The 27,590-nt window shown below is 44.5% G+C and overlaps 1 protein-coding gene across 1 annotated transcript in view; it reads right to left on the bottom strand.

Moving 5' to 3' along the window:
• Positions 1-27,590, bottom strand: part of ITGA11 (integrin subunit alpha 11) — a 102,448-nt gene that overhangs the window by 45,731 nt on the left and 29,127 nt on the right. The window contains exons 3-10 of the mRNA XM_061595536.1: positions 17,013-17,122; positions 15,376-15,467; positions 14,273-14,387; positions 12,198-12,325; positions 10,400-10,548; positions 7,793-7,937; positions 5,516-5,681; positions 2,748-2,818 (exon numbers count right to left, since the gene is read on the bottom strand). Of these exons, the coding sequence (XP_061451520.1) occupies positions 2,748-2,818; positions 5,516-5,681; positions 7,793-7,937; positions 10,400-10,548; positions 12,198-12,325; positions 14,273-14,387; positions 15,376-15,467; positions 17,013-17,122 (976 nt within the window). The remainder of the gene's footprint in view (positions 1-2,747; positions 2,819-5,515; positions 5,682-7,792; positions 7,938-10,399; positions 10,549-12,197; positions 12,326-14,272; positions 14,388-15,375; positions 15,468-17,012; positions 17,123-27,590) is intronic.

The following is a 27,590-nucleotide window of genomic DNA, read 5'->3' as shown; positions in this document are numbered from 1 at the left end:
GACGTCCTTAGAGGGAAGCACTTTTGGCCCAGGATGCTCCATGGTAGCCCTCTCACGATGTGATCAGACATCGCACACACATGTAGCCAAATGAAGAGGGAGAGCCTTGAGTCAGAAGAAAGGACTGTACCGCTTCAGATTGCAGGTGAAGGAACTGGATTTTTAAACACTTCCTCTGACATTTGACTGGCATCATCACTGTTCGGCACCAGCTAAAGACTGGCCTTTCCAACCAGGCCTTCTTCACTGGAGTTTAATGTCAGATTGATGGTGGTTGTTATAAGAACATGAGAAGAGCCTGCTGGATCAGGCCAGCAGCCCATCTAGTTCAGCATCCCATTCTCACAGTGGCCAACCAGATGCCCATGGGAAGCTCACAAGCAGGGCCTGAATGCAAGAGCAACACTCTCCGCTTCTGTGGTTTCCAGCAACTGATATTTGGAAGCATACTGCCTCCAGCTATTTTAGTTGTATTTTATTTGCTTCTCTTTATATATCATTGTTTAATGCAGATGGATTAAATTTTAACTTGTAACCAGCTCTGAAATTGTTTGCAATGAAGAACAGGACAGAAATGCTTTTCATAAATAATAAGGAAAAAATTCTTTTCTTAGTTCTCACCCCCTACGATGGCAGCATTCTTAGACCTCATATTTCTTGAAGACACAGAGAGAGAGAGAGAGAGAGAGAGAGAGAGAGAGAGAGAGAGGGAGAGGACATTTTATGAGAAGCAAACAAGAAAGGTCCTTGCCCAGAGTTTACCTTCTAAATTTCAAGTGTACAGGAGACAACTGGGGAGTGCGTGTGTGGGATAAATGGGGGAGATGTGGGGGTGAGGTCAAAAGAGCTAAATGCAATGAATATTTATAGACTAGAAATGTGTTTAACCTCAAACTTCAATCATTCATCTATCTTAGTTATTTCAAGAGACATTAAATTGCATAAAGAACAGAGTGGCGGGGAAAACATGGAAAACGCCATAAAAATGGTGTGGGGAATTTTCTTGAGTGGGTGATTTGGAAGACTTTTTGTATGCGACAGAGCTCATCTTCCTGAGCATTTTGGTGTATGGTACGCCTTTGTTGCAGTAGGAGGTTAAACTATAGACAGATGAGCTATTAGGCAATCAATGTGCAATTTTTGGTGCAGTTAGACAGTTTTCCTGAAATTTCCCCGGCTCTGTCATGTCCCAGCCTCTGTCCCTCTCAAGGAACAGCCACCCATATAGCTTGCCTTGGCATTTAACTTGTGCATCACTTTTGCATTGTTATTCAGAACTGTCCAGCACATTTGGCTCTAATCTGTATATTTTAGCTACAGTGACTGAGAAGCATCCAGTATCTGAAAGAGGTTTGGGAATGTGCAAGGAAGCTTTGCCAAGTCAGCAAGTGAAATATTTTACAACCTGCCAGTTCCTCCAGACTTGTCAATTTTGGCAGCACAACTTTTTAAAAGACACACACACACACACACACACACACACAGAGAGAGAGAGAGAGAGAGAGAGAGAGAGAGAGAGAGCAGCAGCATTGTCCTTGAGAAAACAGCAAAGTAAATCAATTTCAATTCAAAGCTACTCTTCTGCCCAAAAAGTACTACAGGCTGAAAGAAGACAGTCACCATTTCTTTCAGTATGGCCTGGACTCCTGTGCCTTCAACAGCAGTACAGCAGGCAGAGATTCAACAGGTGTAGCTTTGTCTAGGATGGAGCTGCAGTCATTGGCATGCACCTGTTTTTTTTTTTTTTTTTGCATGTCAAGCAACTACACTATAGGATCCAAGAGTCATCGTCCATGACCCTTGGCTCTGTTGCAGAGGAGGGAGAGGCACAACTCTCCCAGAAACTCTCAGTGGAATGCACATTGTATTAATCAATTGATCTGTGGGTCACATCCACACATATATATCAAGCACACCGCTTCCCCCAAAGAATCCTTGGAACGGTGGTTTGTTAAGGCTGCTGGGAACCGTAGGTCTCTGAGGGCTTAACTACACTTCTCAGAATTCTTTAGGGAATACCATGTGCTTTAAGTATGCTTTAATTGGATGGTGTGGGTGGCTTTCCGCCAAAGGCAGCTTACACCCAAGCAGGTTTAATAAGAGAAACTTCTGGGTGAAAACCAAATGACACCTTCCTCATTCTAACAATTGATTTTATATGAAGTTAAACAGCTGAGCTAACTATCTCTTGCCACTGAAAGACTCTCATGCCCTACTGGTTCATAGAAGGGTCATAGGAAGGGTCATAGGAAGGGTCATAGGAAGGGTCATAGGGCATAGGAAGGTTTGTGCATGCTGCCCGGAACAAATCTGACCCAGAGATGGCAAAAATCATAATGATTTTTTAAAAAAGGCTTCATCTAAGTTTTCAGTCAACACATTCTCAAAAATAAACGAAGGGGCCATTTCTTGGAATCACTTTCTATACAGAGCCAAAGAGAAACCGTTGGCTGTGGGCGGTATAGAAACTGAATAAAATAAAATAAATAAATATTTGAGAATTTCTGGCCCCTTGCTCAAAACTTTTATTTCAAATTGCACCAGGAAATTAGCTGTTCTGGCCCACAAGAACCCTCAGATGCTTCTCGCTTCTCAGCACACAAATAATTCAGGTATCATCTACTACCATACACCGGCCTCATCCGTCACAAACCAAGAGCTCTCTAGGCTGACAAAGATCAACCATGCGCCAAAGAGACATGAATCACAGAAGGAAACAGCAAAAAACAAGAGTGTTATTCACTCACTTCCACAATGTGTGATGAAAATCCAGTCTGGGACATTTCGAGGCCAAAGGATATTTCGTTCTTGTTGGTGCCTAGAACAAAAGAGAACAGCACTTCAGGGATTGTCAGACACCCTTGATGGAAAAACAGCCAGATGCCAAAAACCAAGGTTTGAATCCCCATACAGCCACGAAGCTCACTGGGTGACCTTGGGCCAGCCACTGCCTCTCAGCCTTAGAGGAAGGCAATGGGAAACCCCCTCTGAATACTGCTTACCATGAAAACCCTATTCGTAGGGTGGCCATAAGTCGGAATCGACTTGAAGGCAGCCCATCGCTTCCCAGTGTAACTTTACGCAGGACTTTTTTTGTGACAGTACATGCTGGCAAGGAGCGCCAGCACGGGATGTGTTTTGGGGGGAGCTGCCCATGCCAGCCACTTCGTGCTGGCACCCATTGCACTTTTATCAAAATAGGAGTACTGGCACCTAATTTATGTATTTATTTATTTTTACCAAAAAGGCACTGATTTCTCAGCATTAAGTACTTGGTACAAAATTAATGCAGTGTAGTGAATTGAGGGTGTAGCCTGAGAGAACGAGAACAGAACACGGACCAAGTCATCTGAGTCCAATTTTAGTTTAATTTAACAGCTGTTCCCCGGGAGCCCCCAGCCATACATTCCCCTCTGTTTCCACATGGCCCCTCCTGGGCTCCCAAATTTGGCCTCCCACCTCAAGTGAAGTGGAAGATGCTGCAGCATCACCAGTGCTGAAGTGAGACTCAAGTGGCAGCCCAGTCAGTTTCTGTCTCAGGCAACAAAATGTCCTGGGCTGGCCCCTGGTACAGCATGCCCCTTCCCTGCCCCTTCCAAACAGAACCATCAGGAAGAAGGTCCCAAAATAGGTACCTCCTATGATCATTCACACTCAGATCTGACTCATTATGCCAGAATGCAGATTTCCAGTCGGAAGAAATGCAGTGTGGTGACAGAGGACACCTTCCTTCAAATGCACATTCAATGTACGCCTTTGGTTCCTCATCCAGAAAATACTGTATGTGCAGAGGTCTGCTTCATTCACATAGATTCCTTTTTCTGGATCTGGGCACTGGATGTTTAAAAAGTAACCACGTTTGATAGTTTAATTTTTTAAAATATATTTTACATTAATATCCCACTTTTCCTCCAAGGAGCTCAAGGCAGTGTACATGGTTATCCTCCCCCCCATTTTATCCTTACAACGACCCTGTGAGATAGATTTGGCTATGAGACTGTGACTTGCTCAAGGTCACCAAGTGAGCTTCATGGCAGAGTGGGGATTTGAACCCTGGTCTCTCAGGTCTTAGTTCGACACTCAAACTTCTACACCACTTTGGTTCTCCATGTTATTTAGTTTTAATGAAGGAAGAGGCCTTCTTACCAACATGTTCATATTCACACATATCTGCCCCCAAATTCAGTGAGGTCACATCCATCCCATTCATTTGTAGCACACTGGCTTCCCCCAAAGTATCTGGTAGTTTATTATGGGTAGTGAGAATTGTAGCTCTGTGAGGGGCAAACTATAGTTTCCAGGATTCTTTGGGGGAACTGTGCTTTCAATGAATGGTGTGGATGTGACCTCAGGCAAAACACAAGACTCAAATATCAGAATTTTGATATTTGAATGTCAAAATAGGCAATCTGGAGTTTGAGATGACTTCCACATAGAGATTCATGCCAGATCCAACTTCAAATGAAAAGTTTCCAACAAAATCTAGTACTTTCCTATAGAGGGATGTAGACTTCAGCCTTGCATAATACTTCACTAGAACCCCACGGCCCATCAACCAGAGCACGCAAGGGCTCAAGTGGGCAGGTATACACCAGGAAGTAAGGAAGAGGGTGCCTGGAACACTGCTCAGACCAGTCATTCATGATCCGTACCAGAGAGGGATGGGCAGATATGTCACTTTCAGTTTCTCATTTTTTCAGTCTTGAGTTCAGTTCTACATGTTTCTGTATTAGTTTGTGATTTTTTTTTAAGTCCTCATGAAAATTCATTAGTATTTTAGTGAAATTTATCTTAATATATAGGTTTGCATGCAATTTTGCCTAACATACGTATTTTTGAATGTTATTTCTGCTAATATCTGCATTTTCATGCACTCTTTACCCTAGTATATCATCGTCATCATTTATTGCTATTATTATAATTTATTATGCGCCCTTCGCTCAGAGGTCCCAAGGTCTGCTGCAACAATTTTAAAACATAATTGAAACTGTTAAAAACAACCTAAACAACATCACAGAAAACAGGGTGGGTCCTAAAAATGTACATGTGAGGTGTCGAAGGCCAGGGTAAAGAGGTGCAAATTTAGTGTAAGCCTTTTTGTAGGTATTACTTGGCTGGGGAGCTGCATTGCAAAATTCAGGGAACTGTGAATTTCTAAGGCTGGTTGAGTTTCAGTTCTCATGTGGTTCTGGAAAGTGCAAATTTGATAATTTGCCTTTAAATGCAAACTAAATTGAATTTCTGCCCTATCCCTAGTACTGGAACCAAATTCTTACATTCTTTTAAATAAAAAACAACAACAGGTCAGGTATTCAGCAAGCTATTTTTTTGGGGGGGGGGAAAGGTTTTTTTTAGTTGTTGCTATTGGACAATTGGGAGTTAAAAGCCCTTGTTGTTCTACTACAATTCAACCAAAGATTTGTCAGTAGATCCCAGTCTACCTTCTGCCTGACATTGAGCTACAGGACTGAACTTCAAAAGTGGGACAAGTGATATAGAGAATTATGCGGCTCACCTTCCAGACTAAAGATCCTTTCTCCAAGGGCATCCACGATATCTTTGAGAGCAGCTTCATCAGTGACATTAAAGAAATGCTTTTCATCTGGGTCGCTTGCTATATATTTGATTTCTTTCAGAAAGGCTTCAGGATTGATTCCCCTTCTGTTGTAATAGCCAAGAACCTGGATTGGAAAGCAGAAAAGTGTGGCTCAGAACATTTCCCATGGAATAAAAGGCATTTGTCAAAAACATATCAGAATGAGGCTTTCAAATGCAAAGACAATTAAGTTACAGCACTATCACATTCTCACCATACATGTAAAGCACACAACTTCCACCAAAGAATCCTGGGAATTGTAGTTTACCCCTCACAGAGCTACAATTCCCAGCACTCTTAACAAACCATAGTTTGTAGGACTCTTTGGGAGAAGGCCAGGGCTGGATTATCCATTAGGCTTAGTAGGCTGAAGCCTAGGGCCCCGGAGCTCTTGGGGTCCTGTGGGGCACTGGCCTGAGGGCCCCTGGAGCTACAGGGGGCCCTCCGCTCTCCTTCCGCGATCCGCATTGCTGCCATCAACAAAGATGGCGGCAGAGGATTCAGCTCCTTAGATGAAAGAACAAGAAAATATGTACCCAACCTATAGAAACAGATAGCAATACAGAATTTGCCACCCTGGGCTCCTGCTGGGAGGAAGGGTGGGATACATATTAAATAATAAATAAATAAATAAATAGGGTTTGTATATCCGCATATAAAAAAAGATTGATACCAAAGTTAATAAAGTACATAAAAATGTCCAACTTTAATATCAAACAATTATTATTTATTTATTATTAATGCATATGCATATATATAGGGAGGTGGTGGGCTTTCCAACATGGGAGGCCTTCAAGAGGCAGCTAGATAGCCACCAGTCGGGTATGCTTTAAGTTGGATTCCTGCATTGAGCAGGCGGTTGGACTTGATGGCCTTATAGGCCCCTTCCAACTCTAGGATTCTATGTTATATATAAATATATAATATATATATATATATACACCATACAGGGAAAATACCATGTATTGGTACTGATATTTTCCTGGTATTGTTGATTTTAGGCATGTAGGATCTACTAGAACCTCAAGGTCCACCAGCCAGAGGCAGCTGCAAATGACACAGCACTGAGAATGAAAGAATCCTGAGCCCAGGAATTTGCTTTTGACTAATAGAACTGAACTGAGCTGACACTCCTTTCACACAAGAACCCACCCCTGGTTACCCCTTCCTACCTGGCTTCCCCCCCCCCCCATTTCAGCAGTATTATTGAGGAAGGAGCATCATTTTGTTGCTAGCAGTGCTAAAAGGACTGAGAGTCTGAAACCCACCTCAATCTACTGCAATCCACCCAGAAAGCTACCCGTAGTTCCCAACCTACCTCTGGTGCACCCCTTGTCTGTTCTACTGGCTGTGGCTCCCTTGGGAAGAAGGTCTTTCTTGGCCTGCTTCAAACTGGACATGCTGGGGATTAAAACTGGGACCTTCTAAAAGCAATGTATGCTTCTCTCTCACTCCTACTACTGACACCAAAAAGAACTTTTCCTGATCCTTGTAGCCATGTATGTCTGGGAAATTCATTCTAATTGGTATCGTTCACAAATAACACTAAGCCATGGTTTGACTGACAGTCTGAAACCAGTCCAGCAGTCTAACTATGGTTTGTGTGTGTGTGTGTGTTTTGCAACAAACCAGTGTGTGAAGCTAAGATTTGCCATTGGATTACAAAGCATGGCTTGTTTTAACTGGCATTATGTCTGAACCCAACATCTTCGCTTAAGTATGGTTTATTTGGCTAGCCCACCCCAGATGCTCACCGAGCGACAGATGCAAGAGCAGTTGGAAAACAAGCCAAGCTTTGGAGAAAGAAACCATGGCTGGCTTGCTTATATGTGAAGTGGCTCATGGTTTGTTGAACAAGCCATGGCTTAGTGTTGTGCGCAAAAACAGCCATTGCCTTGTGTGCTGCAACCCCCCCCCAATTAATTAAAGGAAAAGCTGGGATATAGCTGCACGCTATGCATTAAGCATCACCTGTAGCCATTTGGCTTTCAGTGTGCCCTTTGAACATGTTCCAGATTCCTCTGCAAGATTCAGGGATTTTCTGGCAGACAAGTGTTGGAAATGATCCCCAAAAGTAGAAACTTTGAAAACTAGCACTGATCATTTCACCAGTGGACAGCCTGCCTGTGTCTTTACATTCACTTCAATGCAATTCTAACAAAAGCTCGTGGTGGATTGTGCCCCAAGGTGACTTACCGCAACGGCATATCTGGTGACATTATCTTTCTCGCTGCCTTCAATCACCTTCTCAAGGTCAGGGCTGTCATGGGACTCTCCATCTGTGATTACAATCATCACTTTCTTGGCGCCCTTCCGCCCCCCTTTCTGAAATGCTTCTGAGCTGAAATTTAAGAGATGCAGGGGAATTAACAGATCATCCCATAGAAGGTACCTTGCAAATGAAGTGTGAACATCACAGCTTCATTTTCAGTCTTGTTTCTATGGTGATTTTTTTTTTTAAAAGGGCTCTTTATCTTGGTAATCAACATAGTAAATGGCAGTAAGGGAAAGCATGAGATTGCCTTAAGGCTGTGGGCACACTAGTCACACTAGAATGGTTTCTCTGGGTGTATTTTGAAGCGATTCTGCCATTGGCTATACATGCCTCCCTTCCCCACTGCTGATTTCAGACCTGTCAGAACCACCCACAGCAAAGCGTTGGGCCAATCACTGTCTTTGCCTGAGCCTGCAGCAAAGTGTTTCCATTGGCCACACCTGGAGGGGCAACAAGTTGATCTACCAATCAGTTGTGAAATCTGTCTAAAGCTGAATTAAAAAAAAAACACTTTTGCTGATCTGACCAGGTTTTAGAGTAAAAAGGGGTGGCATTTGACTAGTGTCGTCTGCCCCCGTTTTAGGAAAACAGAACTGCACTAGAACTGGCACAATGGTACATGTGTCTCTACCCTAATAGACCTGTAAGAAATCTAGAGTGAAACAAATGTGTCAGAATCAAAACATTTTAAAGCTGCCTTATATCCCAGCTCACTTTAAGGGACTTACTGAGTTTGAAGGTTCCCATTGTTTGTACAATGCCTTTCACTTTGCTTATGTGGTCTTGTTGAAAAGCAATTGTGTTTGGTGGAACAAAGGAGATGCATTTGGTTACGTAATTAAAGCTATCAGCACTAGGGTCTTGTTACCTTATAAACAACATTCAGTGCCTAATGAAGTCACCTACACAAAAAACCAATACACTTTACATACTGAGTGCTTAGGCAAAAACCAATTAGACAAAAACTTATGCTAGTATATTAGGGCTGACAACATAATCCAGTATATCCATTATTCAATCTGAAGAGGAACCAGTGATATAGTACATCCATTATATATATTATGACAATACATGTTCATATGGAAATAAAATAAATGCAGACCCTGATCAATAGAAGTGTTCAGTTAGAATAATATGGGGCTACATCAAAGGGCTTAAGTTTTCCCCCCCATTGTCCCAGGGAAAACACCACCCTCCAAACACCCCCGTTTTGCGTCTTTCCTCCCTCTTTTCTCTACCACACCTAGGGATGACTAAATCTTGTCAATTTTGTTTTCTCCCTTTCCCAGTCTGAAGTACAGTGTGTAACATTCTGCATCAGTTTGTGCTTTTTTAATAAGCCTAAAAATCATCAGCATTTTAGTGGACATTTCTGCTACTGTGCACATTTATATGCAATTCTTGCCAAATACACACCTTTTTGCAAACAATTGTCCCTAATGTAATGCATTTTTTAAAGTTATTTCCCCCAATATATGCATTTTTATTCACACTTTCTCCTAATATATGCATTTTTATAGTTTTGTTGGAGAAGTACATTGCAAAATTCAGAGAAGTGCAAATTTCAAAGGATAGCTGTGTTTTGGTCCGCGTATTATTTCAGGAAATGCAAACTAGGTAGGCTTGCATTAAAAGGCAAACGGAATGGAGTTTCAGCTGTGTTGTGGTAGGGCTGGTCTTGTTCCAGGATTCATCCTTCAAAAAGATTTCTATGGTGAGTTCTGGTGAGATTTTAGCAGAAATGAAGCTGGGGGAACAGGAACGCAGAGAATTTGCTTATAACAAGAAAGAGTGTGTGTGCTGCTGAGAGGAGACTTATAAAGTAAAAAAAAAAGACCCTGCCTTTGTGGAAGGAGAGGAAGAATGGGTTGTTGATATGGCTGGAGGGGAACAGAATCTCTGTGTTTTCTGGCTGTAGCTGCTTCCAGCAGAGGTGGTGGCGCTTGATTTCTAAAGAGAGAGGTGTTGGGGCTTTAATTTATGTGGGAGATACACCATTGCTCTGAAAGCTCAGCTTCTTTCTTCCTAAATGTGTGGGGAGTCACTGCCCAGTGGTAAAAGGGAAAGCACTCTGCATATGCTCAGAAACTTTCTGTTTAGTATTACTCTGGTGCTTAATGATCCTGTGCCAAGGATCCACTGACTGAACTTGGGCTGGTTGCCGACGGTTGTGCCTCAGTGTTCCTCAGCTGCAAAATGGGATCAACATCCCCATAATGGTGCAAAAAAATGCAAAAATAAACAAACACATAATCATAATTGTTTATATCTGTGCATATTTATGTTATTGACTTGCCATGCAGCGTATGGTATGCCTCACTTGTTTTGTCACCTAGATTCTGAAGCCATCGGCTTGCATGCACTTTATTTGTCCTGCTTTTACTTGTGGCCCATTTGAGTCCAGGTTGTCTTGGCTCAACCACGGCCCTACCTAGGCATGGTGCTTGGCTGTTTACTGTGACCCCAGCCTCGCCCACTCTCCTGATGTATTTTCCTCCATGGAACACTGGAGGAGGGCACCTACTCACCGAGCAAATTCTATCCCAAACGCTGTCCGGGTTTCCGTTCCGCCTCTTTGCTCTATGTGCCTAGCGGCTTCTACCACATCCTTCACCGACCTGTAGTCGTTCAAATGAAACTCATGCACAGCATCTTCTCCATACTGGATAACTCCAACCTAGGATGGAAAAAGAGTTCATCCTTAAATGCAAAGGTAGCCAATATGGTGCCCTCCAGATATTGCTGGACTGCAACTGCCATCATCCCTGACCATTGGTCATGTTGGCTCAGGCTGATGGGAGTTGGGATCCAACAACATCTGGAGGGCATCACACTGGCTACCCCTGCTTTGACATGTTTTAGTTTCAATATGACATTAACATGATAGACATTCAGAAAAATAAAGTGCATAACAGTACAGATTATTAACAAAATACTTGAATGAGCACACATAAGACAAAGAAGTTTGTCCACTTCTGAACAAACCTGACATATATCTGCATACCTTCCTTTCACAGCAGAATTCTACATATGTCTATTCAGAACTAAGTCCGATTGGCTTCAGTGCAGCTTAGAACCAGGAGAGGGTGTAGACTGCAGCTTAAAAAGCACTGCACTGGCAGCCAGTAAGCTCCTGGGCCCAATTCAAGGTGTTAGTAGAAGCATATAAAGCCCTAAATGGCTTGGGACCCAAGTATCTAAAACAGGATCAACCGCCTCAGACCCTACGATGGGCAGGCAAGGCCTTGTTGGTGGTGCTGCCACCGAGCGCTGCCCAGCTGGCATTAAGCCATGACAGGGCCTTTTCAGTGGTGGCTTTCTGTTCATGGAATGCCCTCCCCAATTAGGTGTGTCTGTCTCCATCACTATTAACTTTCAGGACGAATTCAAAAACATTCCTGTTTACCCAGGCATTTGATGGCTGAAGAGGACTGTTCTAGGCAGCTTGAACATCATGTGAGAGAAAGAATGTCTTTAGCTCTGTTTTAGAATATTTCAAACTGCCTTTTCGAATGTTTTAACTGTGTTCTACAACGTTTTTAATTGTAATTGTGCTTTGGAGTGCTTTTTATAGTTTTTAGTATTTTTTTCCCCCTTTTTGTTAGATGGTTTTGTTTATGTTTGCCACCTTGGGCTCCTCCGGGAGGAAGGGTGGATTATAAAATCAATCAATCAATCAATCAATCAATCAATCAGTCAGTCAATTAATACCAGTCTTCCCCAACTTGGTGCCTTCCAGATGTCTCAGAGTATAGCTCCTATCAGTCCCAGCCATCATGGTCTATGGTCAGGGCTGATGGGAACTACAGTCCAACACATATGGAACACATCAAGTTGAGGAAGGCTGATGCAAACCATCTTCCAGGTTATTAACAGCCATCTGATGACAGACCCGATTTATTCCAGTTTCAGCTGGTAGATATCCTTGCAGCCGTCAAAAGATTAATGGCTATTTCTCTAGCGTCTGGCAAGACAGAACACCGTTCATCACCTGGTGGCTTCCTGATAAAGAAATGAGTTGGCCAGGCAGGCTTGATGTCCGGCTTCTGCAGTGTGAAGCAAGGTCATGATGTCCATCAATGCTGGTGGCCTTCAGCCCAAAGATGTGACTTTTGCTACATGTCAGAGGTCTTGACCTCCCCCCCCAAAAAAGCCATCAAATGTATTTGTGTCGACTCTGCCAGCTTCTCTTTTAAATACACATGGAGTCCTGGAGAAAAGCATGCCTGCTTGGCAAAGGCAAGGCTTCCCAGCATGCCAGCCGGGGAAAGCTGTAAAATAAAAGCTGAGGATGTGCTGATATGAGAGAAATCCAGCACATCTCACCTGTATCTGGCCTGGTCCAATGTAAAATTTCTCTAAGATGCTGATCAGGAAATTCTGAACTTCCACCCAGGGATAGATGCTGTTGGAACCATCCAGCACGATAATTATATCCATGTATGTCTGGCATCCTGTGATAGAACAGACAGGAGAATGCTATTAGTTCTTGGCTACTTTCAGGAAGTGGAGCAGGCCCGCCAATAGCCCTCCCCGCCCTTAGGAGCAAGCGAGTCCTGAGTCTTAGGCCACCCTTTCTCCCTCCTTGCTCTGAAATCTTGCCTCCCCATTGTTTCCTGGGTTCTGCTGTGTTTCTTCTCTGCTGAGGTTCCCTGTGGATATGTATCTAGATTACATTTTTAATTGGCTTAAAAGTTGTCACTCCCCCTCCTCAAGAAACTCGGGGAACGACACTTCTGTAAGGGGGCAAAGGAACAAAGCTCCTTAGCAAAGTACAGTAGGGCTCCGCTTTTTGGCGTTCCGCTAATACGGCGGCTAAAATTAGAGTAAGGCCCTACTCATATGGCGCTAGTTCCGCTTTTACGGCGTTTTTCGGATGTCGGGCACCATTTCATTGAAGGAGTTCCTCTTTTAGGTGGGTTTCACTTTTAGGCAGGGGTCTGGAACATAACCCGCCATATGAGTGGGGCCCTGCTGTACAGTTCCCAGGATTCTTTGGAGGAAGCTACAACAATTAAACTGACATACAACTGGTATACGCTTGTAGAGCAGCTGCACTAAGCAGTGCTGCCCGCCATGAAGGTGTGTGAGACCAGAAGAGGAAGTAGCGGTCAACAGGGGGGTGGTGCTTACTGTACCTCCTCTCTCCAGCGTTGCTGTGGCTTACTGGGAGGGAGAGGGGGCAAGGTGGCGATGAGGTAGGGGTGATGCCAATGCACCAGCAGAGCCAATCTAATGCTTCCAGAAGTGTGTTTGCACTGTGCCAACCTTGCCACTGCCTCCCTCCTGGTAAGCCACAGCGACACCAATAATGGGAGGCCAGGTAAGCACTGCCAGCTGCTGCTACAGAGAGAGACCACCACGAAGCCTATCAGCTGTAGCCCTCAGGGGTCTAAAGGAAAGCATGGGCAGGGTCAGTCTCTCGACTGAGCTTGCCTCCCTGTAGCTGTACTAGGGGCATTTTACCACCTGAGGCCAAGGACAAAATGGTGCCTTCCACAGTGGATTTGCACTTCCATGCTGGTGATGGGACAGAGTCCTCCACTGCACCTGAGGGCAGTGGGCTAACTCAAGAGGCCCAAGGTAGGCCACGTGGTATGCACAGCTGTCTGTCCTCAGCGCCTGTCCCTCTACCTAATGGTGGGGCTGGCCCTGAGCTGTGCCACTCAGAAGGCAGAGCTGCTGCCATCTCAAAGGAAGAGGAGTAATGTGAATCCTGATGCCATCCTAAAGTCTTGGCCAATCTTACTAGGGATGGTGTGAAGTGTGTGTTGGCTGGTAGAGCGGGGGTGGGCAGTTGCGTTGCTTGCCACAGGAAGGCTGTGTGCCCCTCTGGCTTGGCACAGGAACGTCTGGATTCTAGCAACTTCTGGAAAGGGAAATATCACATGCTGCTCACCAGGGCACTCTACTGGGCCTCTGCGATGTGAGGAGCCATAGGGAGAGCATTCACTGAGAAGCAATGCAAAGAGGGGAGAAGGTGCAGCAACACACACACACCCCGAGTGTACTGAGAGGAAGATCTGACACCTCTTGGCATCCTCAGGAGACCCGGCACCTTTCTTTTGTTGGACCGTTTTTATTTTGCTCCCTAACATAAACAGGAAGGCACAGATCAACGACACATTTTTTTTCCTCTTCCTTTTGGACTGGGAGAAAAAGGTGTGTTTGCTTTGCTGTTGCTCCCATCGAAGAAGGAAGCTGATTTGAACTGCTGCCCCCTCCGAACATCGTTCCCTTTGCCATCCTGCCTCTGTCCAAGCAGGGTTTTCTAGTTTGTTTTCCCAAAGTGGTGCTGCAGAGATTTGAGAGTGGTCTAAAACCTCTGCTCTGGCTTCCATATCATGCACACACAGAGAGATATACAGAGCAGGGTTTGCATAACAGGAGCTTTCTCATACTCTGCAAAGCTGGAGCCACGGTCTTGGAGAATCTGAAGTTGGAGTTCACCCTGGAGCACATTCCTGTGGTGTAGTAAGAACTTCCGCACTCATGAGACCAGAGAGGGCTGCAAGCCTGTGTGAAGGGGGAAGAGAACAGAACAGAGGGAAAGGCTTTAGAATGGCAACTATTGATGGTTGCCTGGGTAGATCCTTCAGAACCTTGGGCATGCCGACCAGAAGTCTTTCAGATGTTTTCTGCAGACCCAGAGACACAAACATGGGTCAAAGTGACACAGACTAGGATTTTTGTGTAGGTATAAACCTCACTGCCCAACCCTGATTGGGATGCAAATCACTCACTCCCTCAGGGATAGATGAATCTGTGCATTTCAGTTTCTCGTCCTTCCAGTCTTAAATCTAGCTCTCCACATTTCCACAGCAGTTTGTGATTTTTTGTAAAAAAAGTTATCATGAAAATTCACCAGATTTTAGCATGAATAATATACACATTTTTCCAAAGCAATTTTCCCTAACATAATGCACTTGGGTATGCTATTTTTACTAATATATGCATTTTTGTGCACCCTATTTCGAGAACTGCACTTGCAAATCTTAGAGAAGTCCAGATTTTGATGGATGGCTAATATTTCAGTTTGTGTATTGTTTCTGAAATGGTAAATTATGTAAATTTGCCTTTAAATGCAAATAGAATTGATTTCCACCTCCATCCTTATTTCCTAGCCACTAGATTGATCGTTTGATAAGAGGGGAAGGGGAGACTAATCTGCACAAATCAGCTGAGCCTGTGTCTGTGCAAGAATGTGGGGTGACTGCTGCACCCATCTCTGGCATACGGCCCCTGGAAGGTAAGCCAAGGATGAATGTGGCCCTCAGGCCAAAAACTGTCAAACCACCTCTGTTGCAGACCATTGCTCTTCGACTGGCTGGTCAGGTATCGTACAAGGGTAGATCGTTTTCACTCTTAACGTTGTTCTCTTAAGAGAAGGATAACGGAGAAAGATGGAACTATGTGGCAAAAAAGTGAGCCCTAGGCTTGCAACGACTAAAGACAACGAAAACCCAAAGAACATCTGTAAGTCTGCAAGTAAATAATTTCTTACCAGAAAGCTGTTGTCTTTGGGGTTTGTGGTCAAGCTCAGACCTAGACGCATATTATCCTTGCGCTCCGACACATTGGAAAGAGTTACTCTTCCTTGGGAAAAGAATGCCAGAGTTAGGCGCGCTGCAGAAAGAGGCAACAGCCGTTGCATGGGGGGACTTTAGAAAGTATTTGTGCAGTTTCAATGCTTGCTTTTTCGGGGGAGAAAACAATCAGGTGGTGTGCAGAAAGCAACCACCCTTGAGCATGTAGGGGAAGGGCCATAGCTCCGTGGCAGAGCATTTGCTGGGGGTGCAGAAGGGTTACTCCCCAGCATCTCCAGGTAGGCCCGACATCCTGGACAGTCAGTGGCAGCGCCACCCAGGTGGACCAATGGTTTGACTTGTAAGGCAGCTCCACTTTGAGATTGTCATCCTGGTGAACTGGTAGCACTTTGAATTCTGAAACCTAACCGAACCATTCAAAGCTGGTTGCCCTTGCGCTGTGAGGCCACCCACAAGTAGGCATTTCCCCATTTCACACCGGCCAGTTGGTGCCAACAGGTCCTTGAATGGTGACCCTGCCTCTTGCTGGCCTGGGTGGAGAATGACGTGCATGTATGAGGTGGTGACAGTGGCAGATCAAAACATCTTTCTTAGCCTCTGGCCACACCCATGTTTTGTTTCTGGCCCCGCTCACTACTGTCACATGGCTCCCCATAGCCCTTGGGCTGAACCCCTACACCATGACTGGCAGTGAGCTAGGGGTGTGCTAGAATTCCATCCAATTCAGATTTGGTACTTAATTTTCCATTAATTTGTTATTTTCAATCACATTTTAATGTAGTGAATTTCCGGAGCTATTTTTGAAAATGGACTTAAAAATAAATAAATCTGCCTCTAAAACATTGATTGTAAGAATGATACTGTATCAATATTTTCTTTTAAAATGTCAGTATTTCCTTCAAAGTAATACTTCTTTTAAAAATATTTACATTAATAGTGATATTCTTTCCAGTGAAAAAATAACAACCCAGACCCATAAAATCAGCAGCCAGTGGATACAGAATGAATTTGAATCAATGTCAGACTGTTAGGTCCATGGAATGCTTTCGAACTGGTACCGGCCAACGGATCCAATGCCAACAGTGGGCCCTCGGGATCTTGGGCAAGCCGGACTGCTTAAGCTAACTGGAGTTGCCAGCAACTGAACCTAAGATCTTGCGCATGAAAGGGTGACCATGGAACTACAGCTACTCGCTGTCACTCTGGGTGGATCACTCTTCAGCATCCCTTTAAGGAACACCTAAAGAGGTACTTCTTCACACAGCACATAGTTATACTAAGGAGCTTCCTTCCACAAGAGATAGCAATGGCCACCCAGCTGGATGATTTTTCAAAAAGGCTTTTACAAATGCCTGCTTGTGGGCTTCCTATGGGCCACTGGTTGGCTACTGTGAGAACAAGCGCCTGTTCCAGCAAGGCTCTCCCTATGTTCATAACTGACATTATTCTCGCAAGCCCCGTTAGTAATAGACAGATGGACATAAACTACCTAAACTCAGGGAAATCAATGGGAGTGAATGCACATGTGCCCTTGAGCAACCCATGGTCGTGTACAGGAAAGATGCTGCCAGTACATTGCATCTCAATACTTCACCTAGATTGAGCTTGGAACAGGTACTGTTGGCTTCGCCGTTCACTGAACACTTGTAGACATCTCCAGTCTTCTGTTGCCCAGTGATCTCATACGGGGCTCCGACCACCAGCCTGGAGGAAAACAAAAGCTTTTTGAGGTGGGGGGAAAGTCTTTTATTGGCCACATGACACAATTCATCACAAACACCGGAAAGCCTTGTCAATGAATGGCTTAACAATATATGGAATGCAGCTACTCTAGATAGATAGACGTAGTGTACAAGAAATGGATCAAGGTCAACTATCAAACAAATGTATAGAATGAGAGAGTATATTTTGATGCTTTGGCGACAGAATACAACTGTATAATTCTTTTGCCTTATTGTAATAGATTTTTTAAAAAGAGTATTTTATTTTTGTATGGTCCACTTTGGTCTCTTATTGTTAGTTGTTTCTTACGTTATTTAAAAATATTTAACAGCAGCAATTATAATGGCAACCACAACAAACACACTGAACAGCTCCACACTGAGCAGGTACAGAGGAATTATTTACAATCACCATCGTTTCTTTGCAGTCCTCCTCAACCCACAAAGTATTAGTCACAGAATTTAGGAAGGAACAAGGCATGCATTATAGGTCTGCTTGATGGAAACGTCTTATAGGATTTCAAGACTGAAAAAACTGAATTAATCTACAGGCCAGTGACGGCTGCTAGCTCCGTGTCAGTGGGGCAGTGGAATCTGCTCTGGGTTTTAGTCTGAACTTTCAAGTCCTTGGACAGCTCCTTGAAAGTTTGGACTAAAACCCAGAGCGGATTCCATTGCCCCACTGACATGGAGCCACCAGCCGCCATTGCTACAGGCTGTCTTAAAAAATAATTTTAAAAACAGACTGATATTTATTTTATTTATTTTATTTATTTATTTATTAAATTTATATACCGCCCGACTAGCAATAGCTCTCTGGGCGGTGAACATAAAACAGCATAAAAATACAATAAATAACAAAACAATACTAAAATACAAGCAACAATCCAACACAATAAACATTTTTAAAATTAAATCAGTGTAACTTAAAATGCTTCAGAGAATAGGAAGGTTTTGACCTGGCGCCGGAAGGAGAGCAGAGTCGGCGCCAGGCGTACTTCCTCGGGGAGACTGTTCCATAGTTTGGGGGCCACCACTGAGAAGGCCCTAGATCTTGTCATCACCCTCCGGGCCTCCCTGTGAGTTGGAACCCGGAGGAGGGCCTTCGTAGCAGAACGTAGTGCACGGGCCGGTTCATATCGGAAGAGGCGTTCCGCAAGGAACGTTACTCAGCAAAGGGCACAATAATATTTTGAAGAATGAAGCCAAGATGTAGTAAGCTAGGCTGGAATTTATTTATTTATTGCATTTGTATACCGCCCCATAGCCGAAGCTCTCTGGGAGGTTTACAACAATTAAAAACATTAAAAACAAATATACAAATTTGAAAAACACATTTTTAAAAAGCAATTTAAAAACACATGCTAAAATGCCTGGGAGAAGAGGAAAGTCTTGACCTGGCGCCAAAAAGATAACAGTGTGGTGCCAGGTGCACCTCATCAAAGGAATGCCATAATTGGCACTGGAAAAGGTAAAGGCAGGGAAAGATGGAATAAAGCATAGCAAAAAGTTGCATATGTGGTAGGTGTGAGTTGGCAGAGGGACGTTTTTCTCCCTCCCTCACAGTAGTAGGACTCAATGGGGTTATCCAGTGCAGCTGAACGTTGGATGAGTCAAGACAGACAAAAGGAAGTACTTCTTCACAGAGCACGTAGTAAATCTGTGGAATTTGCTTACACAAGATGCAGTGATAGGCGCCAATGTGGATGGCTTAAATGGATATTGGGCACATTCGTGGGGGTTGGGGACATCAACGGCTACTTGTCACAAAGGCTATGTGCTCTCTCCAGTGTCGGCAGCATTATTCCTCTGAATACGACTTGCTGGGGATCACGTGTGGGGAGAGCATTGCTGTTGCACTCATGTTCTGCTTGCAGGCTACTCATAAGCATCTGGTTGGTCTCTTTGAGAAGAGGATGTGAACTAGGTGGGTCCCCTTTGCTCCAATCCAACTTCCAGCAAGGCTCTTCTTAAGTCCAGGGAAAACATGGAGGGAGAAAGTAGAAACTGGGCCTTGGAGATCCGTGCCCCAGATGACGATTTAGCGTTCCCCTTGGACAAAACCACAGAATGCAAATTCTGAAGGGGATGATAAGGGGAAGAGAGATGGTTGGCTAACTTTACCTTTGCTTGTGTATATGATATTAGGCCTGCCTTCGCCCATCTGTTGCCCTCCAGATGCTCTCAATTGCGGTCCAAAACATTTAGAGGGCATCAGGTTGGCGGTGGCTATATTAGGCCATCATCTTATAAGGAGCTGTCTGACATCCATTGAGGCCATTGGTCCATCTAATCTAGCATTGTCTCCTCTTACTGGCCAAGAGTCACAGGGCATAGCCACAAAAAGTGCCCTCCTCATGATCCTAGATTTGGATCCTGTTACAACTCCATGTATGTATTCCATGATGCTCTTGAGTGGAGCTGCTGTGTGAGAAACTCACTGAAAAATAGACAGTGAGTGAGTGCGACCGCACAAGCGACCGCACGCACACACACACAGAGCAATTTCCCCGTTAGCAGATCTTACAACAAATGACTCCATAAATCAGAGGTGGCTAACCTGCAGCCAATAGGCCATATTAGACCCCCCCCCAAAGGTGTAAAGTTTAAACCAAGGTGATTTGAAAATGCAGTGTAGTGGATGGCTTGGTAGGAGGGATGGGGGGAATATCCGCTAAATTGGGCTTAGTACCGGTTTCCGACTGACTTCGACAGTCCACTGTCTTTTGGGACCGACACTGATTTCTTGCGGTGGGCTGCGGCTGTAATCGGTGTGGACTTTTTACAACAGGCTGCGACTGTAATCGGTAAGGATTTTTTGTTCAGTTCCCTCCCCAATTTTACATAATTATCTTCATAATTTCCTCTACGTTGATGCATTTGTAACAGTGTGTAGGTTTGATAAACAGGAAAAAACAAACCACGTGGAAGACCATGGTTATCTGCATGGGCGAAATGGAAATGGACTGCCTTCGATCCCGACTGACGGCGACCCTATGAATAGGGTTTTCATGGTATTTATGTTAAATATTACACAATTTCCCCCGCAACCAAACCAATGACAGCGGTTTGAACTGGCAAGCACCAAAGCAAGTGGGAACAAAAAAGAGGTGGATCGGGATGGAATGGCGGACTGCCGGAATACAAGTGGATCGGAACCAGGCAGTGAACCCCATCCCTATTTGGTAGAGGACAGCTAAAAAAAATACTTCAACAGTGCTGCATCTGCACTTCTGGACTGTGCCATTGGGAGAGTGCTCTTGAGGTTGTCCCATTGGCTGGGGCTGATGGGAGTTGAGTCTATCATAAACTGGAGGGCCACACATTCCTCATTCCTACAGTAAGGACTCAATTCAGTTAAGTGTGCAATTTCCTTTTTTTAAAAAACCTTCCAATATTTGGACACTGCAGATACCCTTGTTACACCATGTCACACTGTAGTAGAGGATGTTTGCAGTCACTGGTTCAGAATAAGAAAGGAGATTAATTCCCTGCCACCCAGCACATTCACAGAGCAGGACAGAGTTCATTTGGCTCCAGCAGTGCCCCACAACAGCCGAGAATCATAAAGAAATCTAAACAATGACTAACTCCTGTTTGGAATTGAAATCTTTTTCAAATCACCCAGATCCAAATCTGGCAAGAGCTGAGAGTCTGGGACCGAAATATATCAGCTGATTTTTAAAACAAATTGCAATGGAGAGCAGGAAACAACGTCACTCAGTGTAATTTCCTGGCAACAGAGTTGGTCTTCATATATTGTGTGGGGGATTAGATGGAAGGTCCCCCTTATCTTTGATGAGGGCTTTGAATCAGGGGTTGGAATCTGGTCAGGCGTCCCCTCCCCCCCTGAACAAGCTGCTCAATGGGTAAGGTACCACATACTATCGAGGTAAGGTTGCAGGCAGCATTCTGCGGAATACCAGCTGCTGGACACCTCAGGAAGGAAGAGTGCTCTTGCGCTCAGGTCCTGCTTTCAGGCTTCCCATAATGGGCAACAGGCTGGCCACTGTGAGAACAGGGCGCTGGACTAGAAGAGAGACTGGCCTGATCCAGTAGACCCGTCTATGGTGGGGTTGGGTAGACTTGCCCAAGCAGGGGCAAGACTTTCTGGCCAAATGAAATCCTGGACGTGTGCATTCTGTTGCTCCTGGCCTGCTCTCGATGCTGTTGGAGCACATCACTGGTTGATACTGGAGACGGCCGTCTCAAGACATTTTCCTGCCTGATACATCCTCCCGCCCACCCAAGGGAGCAGGCTCCTTAGTGGACGCAGGACACACTCAAGTCTGTACGCCAACTCTTTTCCTGACCCCCCTCCCTATCTCTAGTAAGTGCCACCTGAGGTGGCTGCCTCATTGCATCTAATGGTAGGGCCAGCCCTAATACTGGAACAGGTTCATAATTTGTGCCAAAGCCTACAATGAAGTGCTTCTTCTACTTGTTGGTGTGTGCCTGTGTATGTGTGTGTAACAAAGCGAACAGGAAGTGTCAAACGTCCCTCCTTTTGGAAAGGTGGGCCTACATCCTGAATTCTTTAGGCATCACCTCCAGCTGTTCCTGCTGCGTTTAGCCATGCTCACACTAGATAGCTTTTCTGGAGCTGTTTTCCTTTGGAGACAAGCAGGCTCCCTGGTTGCGACACAGAGTGGTTGGTAGGGCCTGACTGGTAGATGGACCAATTTTTCAGTTCCTTTCAGCTCTGTGACTGAGGTGCTCCCATTTTTTAAAAAAATCACACAGTCATTATGCAGCATAAACCTAGGGGCTAGATCCCCGTGGACCTTGCCATTATGAATTCCTTTGTCATCAAGAGCAAAAATCAGAAGGTACTTGCTTTTCATCCATTCCAAATGTCACTGTGCTACAGATATGACAACTGAACCAAGCATCTGAATTGCAGATAGGGCATCCAACCAACCAAATGAAGGAGAGAACATTTTCAGCACACCATGTTGCTGCACCTCATGGAGAACTCCTTTTAAACAGTAGTCAGACATCTGCAGTAACTAATCCTCATATCCACCTTTAAAGTCATGAAAATATTTTCATGACTGCCAAGTTTCCATGAGGCTCAATTGCCGCAGATCATTAACAACCTAAAGTTCAACCCCAGTGGAAAACAATGTGTCATTGTCCAAGAAAGACAGAAAGAAAACAAAAATGTGGCTTCCATTCATTTCAAGATTTTGCCACATTCATTGTCATGGCTGTTACAGGTTTTGGTTTCCCCCATAGCTTTGAGCTTGAATGACTCACTGCTTAATGCTTTATATAGCTTTGGAATTGTGATGCCTCTGGAATTCTGTGGGAGAAGTTTAGGCTTGAGTGGGCAGCATTATTAAAATTCTGGAAGTAACCACAGAATTGTGATGCGTAGCCATTCCATTTTGCTTTGGCATGAAGGACCCTGTAAGAGAGGAGAAGACTATACACAGATGGCTGTTGGATTATTGCTGTCGGAAGAGACTTACCTTTTATTTGCTTTAATTATCACAAGCAGACCTGATACAGGAGATTTTGCACTATTGACATTTTGCACTTCTTACTCTCCCCCCCCACCCCCAGAATGTAGCTTTCTATCCACAGGACCTTGAGGGCAGAGTCATTTCCACACTACAGGCTTCCTAATTCACCCTAGGCCAGAGGATTGATCTACTCAACCATGTTTGAACCTTGCAAATTCTCAGATCTTTTATCCGTGGTCCTGATAAACGTTCTGAACATGAGTTGAACTGAGATGAAGTGAGCAGTCAATTCACCAAGTGGTCTGGACATCAGGGCTGGCCAAAGACATTTTGCTGACTGAGACAAAAGGCAAGATGGCACACACACGCGCACATACACACACTCACACATGCACACACACTCTCTTCATGTACAGAAACTGACTGGATTGGCAGTTGCATCTTACTTCAACAATTATTTATATATTTAACAAAATTTGTATGCCAACTGATTGTAAAAAAACTAAGTGGTTTACAGAAAACATTAAAATTATCAATAAAAATGTTTAAAACAAGTAATTAAAATATTTTTTTAAAATGGCAAAGGGATCGCATCTCCTGGTGCACATGAGGACAGAAAACTAGTTTAGGGGTGTATTATAGAATCTTAGAATATTGGGCCTATAAGGCCATCGAGTCCAACCCCCTGCTCATTACAGGACTCCAACTCAAAGCATCCCTGACAGGTGGCTGTCCGGCTGCCTCTTGAATGCCTCCAGTGTTGCAGAGCTCACCACCTCTCCAGGTAATTGGTTCCATTGTCGTATGGCTCTAACAGTAAGGAAGTTTTTCCTGATGTTCAGCCGAAATCTGGCTTCTTGTAATTTGAGCCCATTATTCTGTGTTTTGATCTCTGGGACGATCGAGAAGAGAACCGAGCCCTCCTCCGTGTGACAACCTTTCAAGTATTTGGAGAGGGCTATCATATTTCCACTCAAGTCTTCTCTTCTCCAGGCTAAACATGCCCAGTTCTTTCAGTCTCTCCTCATAGGGCTTTGTTTCCAGTCCCCTGATCATCCTTGTTGCCCTCCTCTGAACCCGTTCCAGTTTGTCTGCATTCTTCTTATAGTGCAGTGTCCAGAACAACAACAACAACAACAATAATAATAGTTATTACTACTACTACTACCACCACTTCACCACAAGGTCCCAGGGCAGGTAACAGCAATATAAAATACAACATTAAAAACAGTTTAAAACAAATTACACTCAGAGCTAGTTGTTGTTGTTATGTGCCTTTGAGTCGATCACAACTTATGGCGACCCTATGAATCAGTGACCTCCGTCTGTCATAAACCACCCTGTTCAGATCTTTTAAATTCAGGTCTGTGGCTGGAATCAACCCACCTCTTGTTTGGCCTTCCTCTTTTTCTACTCCCTTCTGTTTTCTCCAGCATTATTGTCTTTTCTAGTGAATCATGTCTTCTCATTATGTGTCTAAAGTATGATAAACTCAGTTTCATCATTTTCGCTTCTAGTGATAGTACTGGTTTAATTTGTTCTAACACCCATACTTGTTGACAATTTTTTGTCAAAATTTGGACAGATTCAGTCTCAGTTGCTTGTAGCAACTCTATTGGTATGCCATCTGTTCTTGGTGCTTTGTTTTTTCCAAGTGTTTTAAGAGCAGCTTTTACCTCACATGCTAAAATGTCTGGTTCTTCATCATAGGGTTCCTCCGTGAATGAATCTGTCATCCTGTCATCTCTTTTATAGAGTTCTTCATTATATTGCTTCCATCTTCCTTTTATTTCGTCTCAGTCAGTGTGCTCCTGTTCAAACCCTCTCAGGTGCTGAGATCAGCAGAGGGGTCCCTCTTGATAGTTCCACCACCTTTGGCCAAGGCCAGGACTCAACCCATCAGCAGAAGAAAAAAGGGGAGGGGGTGTAGCTTTGACTAGCATGAAGGGACCCCTGCACTTCTGAATCTGCCACTACATAACCTTCCCTACCCTGCCGCTTGGCATACTCAAGATGGGCCCTCATTGTCTGTACGAGCAGCTGGAACTATTGTGTGGCCAAAACTCGTGCACAGGCAGTGGGTTGGGGAGAGCCCCGTTGTGCTCATGCCCTGTTTGCAGGCTTCCCATAATGGGCATCTGGCTGGCCACTGTGAGCACAGGAGGGCTCCTTTTGGCCTGATCCAATTGCAAGGCCCTGCTTATGCTCTTATGTTCCTCCTGCCACCGCCACCTCTGTACCATTGCGTGCTTTAGATAAGGGGGAGGTGGCTGCCCCCCGCTGGAGTCAAACTGTGGAGCAGGCAAGGGGTTGGGTGAACACACCAGTGCACCACACTGCTCTGCCCCGTTTGTCCCCATGACACGGCTTCATCTCCTCTTCTTTGAGGCAACTTCAAGGAGGAAGAGGAGGCAGGTCAGCGCAGCGGGGCAAACTGGAGAGGGAAGAAGAGGGCACTGTGGAACGGTGGTGCACATTCATGTTCCTTCCTCCCCTGATGTTCCTGCTAGACTCAAGGAAGCAGGTGGCCTGGAGATGTGGAGTCTGGACCAGAGTCCTGAAGAGCTGGGCCTTGGACCACACAACACCGGAAGGTTTTGGCACTCTCTGAAGCTCTGACAATGCTGTGCATGCAATTTGTCACAAGAGGTTGGCGTTATTAAGGGCACGTGTGATTCAGTCCTCAGCTGTTCTGGTTCAGCAACTCTTCGGTGCTATTGAACAACATGGCTGCTCTGCTGGAATGCGCCTCGAAAAATCCGCAAGACTTGGGCAGAAAATGACATTCTTCTGACGGGCGTTGCAACGAGAATTCCAGAGCAGGGTATCGTGTTCTGTTGCATTTACAGGATGGATTTGAAAAGGCCATTAGGGACTTAACACTTTAAATTAATCATCCCCCTCCCTCCAGCTGGCTGCCAAACGTTTCCCTAAGAAACTGGCAGTCTTGTGATCGGAAACCTTGAACCTGCAGTCCTACAAGGACACATTGCATGCAAAACAGTCCGGGGCTTCAGGCACTGCTGTAAAGTCCCCTTTTGCAAAATGTTCCTTTCAGGATAATACTTCCAATAAAACACATTTCTTAAACAGATGATTAATTGTAGAAATAGGTCCTACAGCTTCTTCTCTGGCAATTGCATTAGGAGCATGTAGTCATCCTAATCTCTGTCCCAGGGGGATTTTTTTTTAACGTACAGACAATGCACAATGCATTGTGCAGTCGTAATCATAGCTCTCCTTTGTAACGGTCTATCATTTTCATCCCCTCTTTCCCTTCATTTTCAAGCTCAAAGCAGTTTGCTCCGGAGTCAGTATGCTCAGGACTGCAGTCCTCATTGTCACTTTTTACAGCATCATTGTTAGTGAAGGATCTGCTTGTGGGTTGGGAAGGGGTGGGAAAGACATTTGGGAGTTTTACAAGATGAAAACAGCCACATGCCTTGGGAGGAAACAAGCTTGGGAGAGTGCTCTTGGGGTTGTCCCATTCTGCAAATGATTCCTGAGCTAATACCTGTGAAACCAGACCAAAGCCATGTGGAAAATCAATTAGCGTCTCCTTGTTCAGGCAGGAGAATGTTTAGGCTCATACCAACGGTGAAAAGAAGCCAGTATGCAGCCATTTCAAAATGGGGAAAATCGGTCCTTTGTTTCCAAGAAAGAAAGAGCAGGTGCAGGCAGAAATATTAGGGATGGTGGAGACATTTTATTCTGTTTGCATATAAATGAGAAGGTACCGAATTTACCCTTTCTGAAACAATACATGGATTGAAACACAGCCATCCTTTGAAATTTGCACTTTTCCAAATTTTGCATTGCAGTTCTCATGCCAAAAATGCATATAGTGTGGTAAAGAGTGCATATATTAGTGAAAACATACGGACCATGTATATCAGGCAAAATGGCATGCAAACATGTGCATATTAGGAGAAATTTGCACGAAAATGCTTACGAATTTTCACTAGGATTTTAAAAGAAAATCATTTGCAACTGAACTTAACGTTGGACAACTGAGAAAGTGAGAGAAACCAAAACTGATGGACCTGTCCATCCCCATTTCTGGGATAGAAGGCTGCACTTTGATCCCTGACATTCAGCCCCACCCACAGCAAGATGTGCTGGTATCATCACCTGGTTACTACAGCTCTGTGCTTTAGCACAGCGACAAGGAACCCGTGGTCCCAGGCTGATGGACCACAACAGGGTTTGCTGATGCTGTTGTACTCCAACTCCGATCATCCCCAGCAGGCAGCGTTGCCAGGGATGGTGAGAGGTGGAGTCCAGCCACATCTGAAGGTCCACTGGTTCCTTCATTCCTGCTTTGACTTCTCCGCTTATAACCAGAGTGGTTTACGCAGAAGATAAAACAGATATTTCTACAGAGGATGCAGAAAGCAATTTCTGAAGCCTTCCTTCTTATTTTCACCGGTGTCTCAGGAAGACAGAGAACTGCCTATCAGAGCGTTGGTCCATCTTGTTCAGCATTACCTACACTGTCTGACAGCATCTCTCCAAGGTTTCGTTCCTGGTCCTCACTTGGAGATGCTGGGGATTGAAACTGGGACCTCAGCACAGATGTTCTGCCACTGAGCTACTCCAAATGTATACAGCTGGTATTCCTTCCTGTAGCTCATACCTTCCCTTAGAAAATCCTGCAGTTTTTTTTAAAAAAAGGTGTTTCCCAATGGAAGAAAACCCATATGAATATTCCCTTTAATCTCTAACAAGCAATGAGGTGATCTTGCTTTCTTTTCCCAAATCATAATTAGTGTTTTCTTCCTGCTCAAGCCCTCTCATCCAAATCTGACACAACTGTAATCCAAACAGATGTTCTCAGTGACTGTGGCTTTGGGATTGGAAGGGATAGTTCTAATTACATAGCATCTTCAAAGGAGTGCATCTCTTAATTCACTGCTTGACATATAAAAGCTTGTTTGAATCATCTCTCTACGCTTTTGAAAGGGAGAAAAAATCAATATATAA

The sequence above is a fragment of the Rhineura floridana genome, chromosome 14 (assembly GCF_030035675.1).
Source record: "Rhineura floridana isolate rRhiFlo1 chromosome 14, rRhiFlo1.hap2, whole genome shotgun sequence".
Taxonomy (NCBI): Eukaryota; Metazoa; Chordata; class Lepidosauria; order Squamata; family Rhineuridae; genus Rhineura; species Rhineura floridana.
Note: the sequence above shows the minus strand (reverse complement) of the source record. Positions and strands in the feature narration are given on the sequence as shown.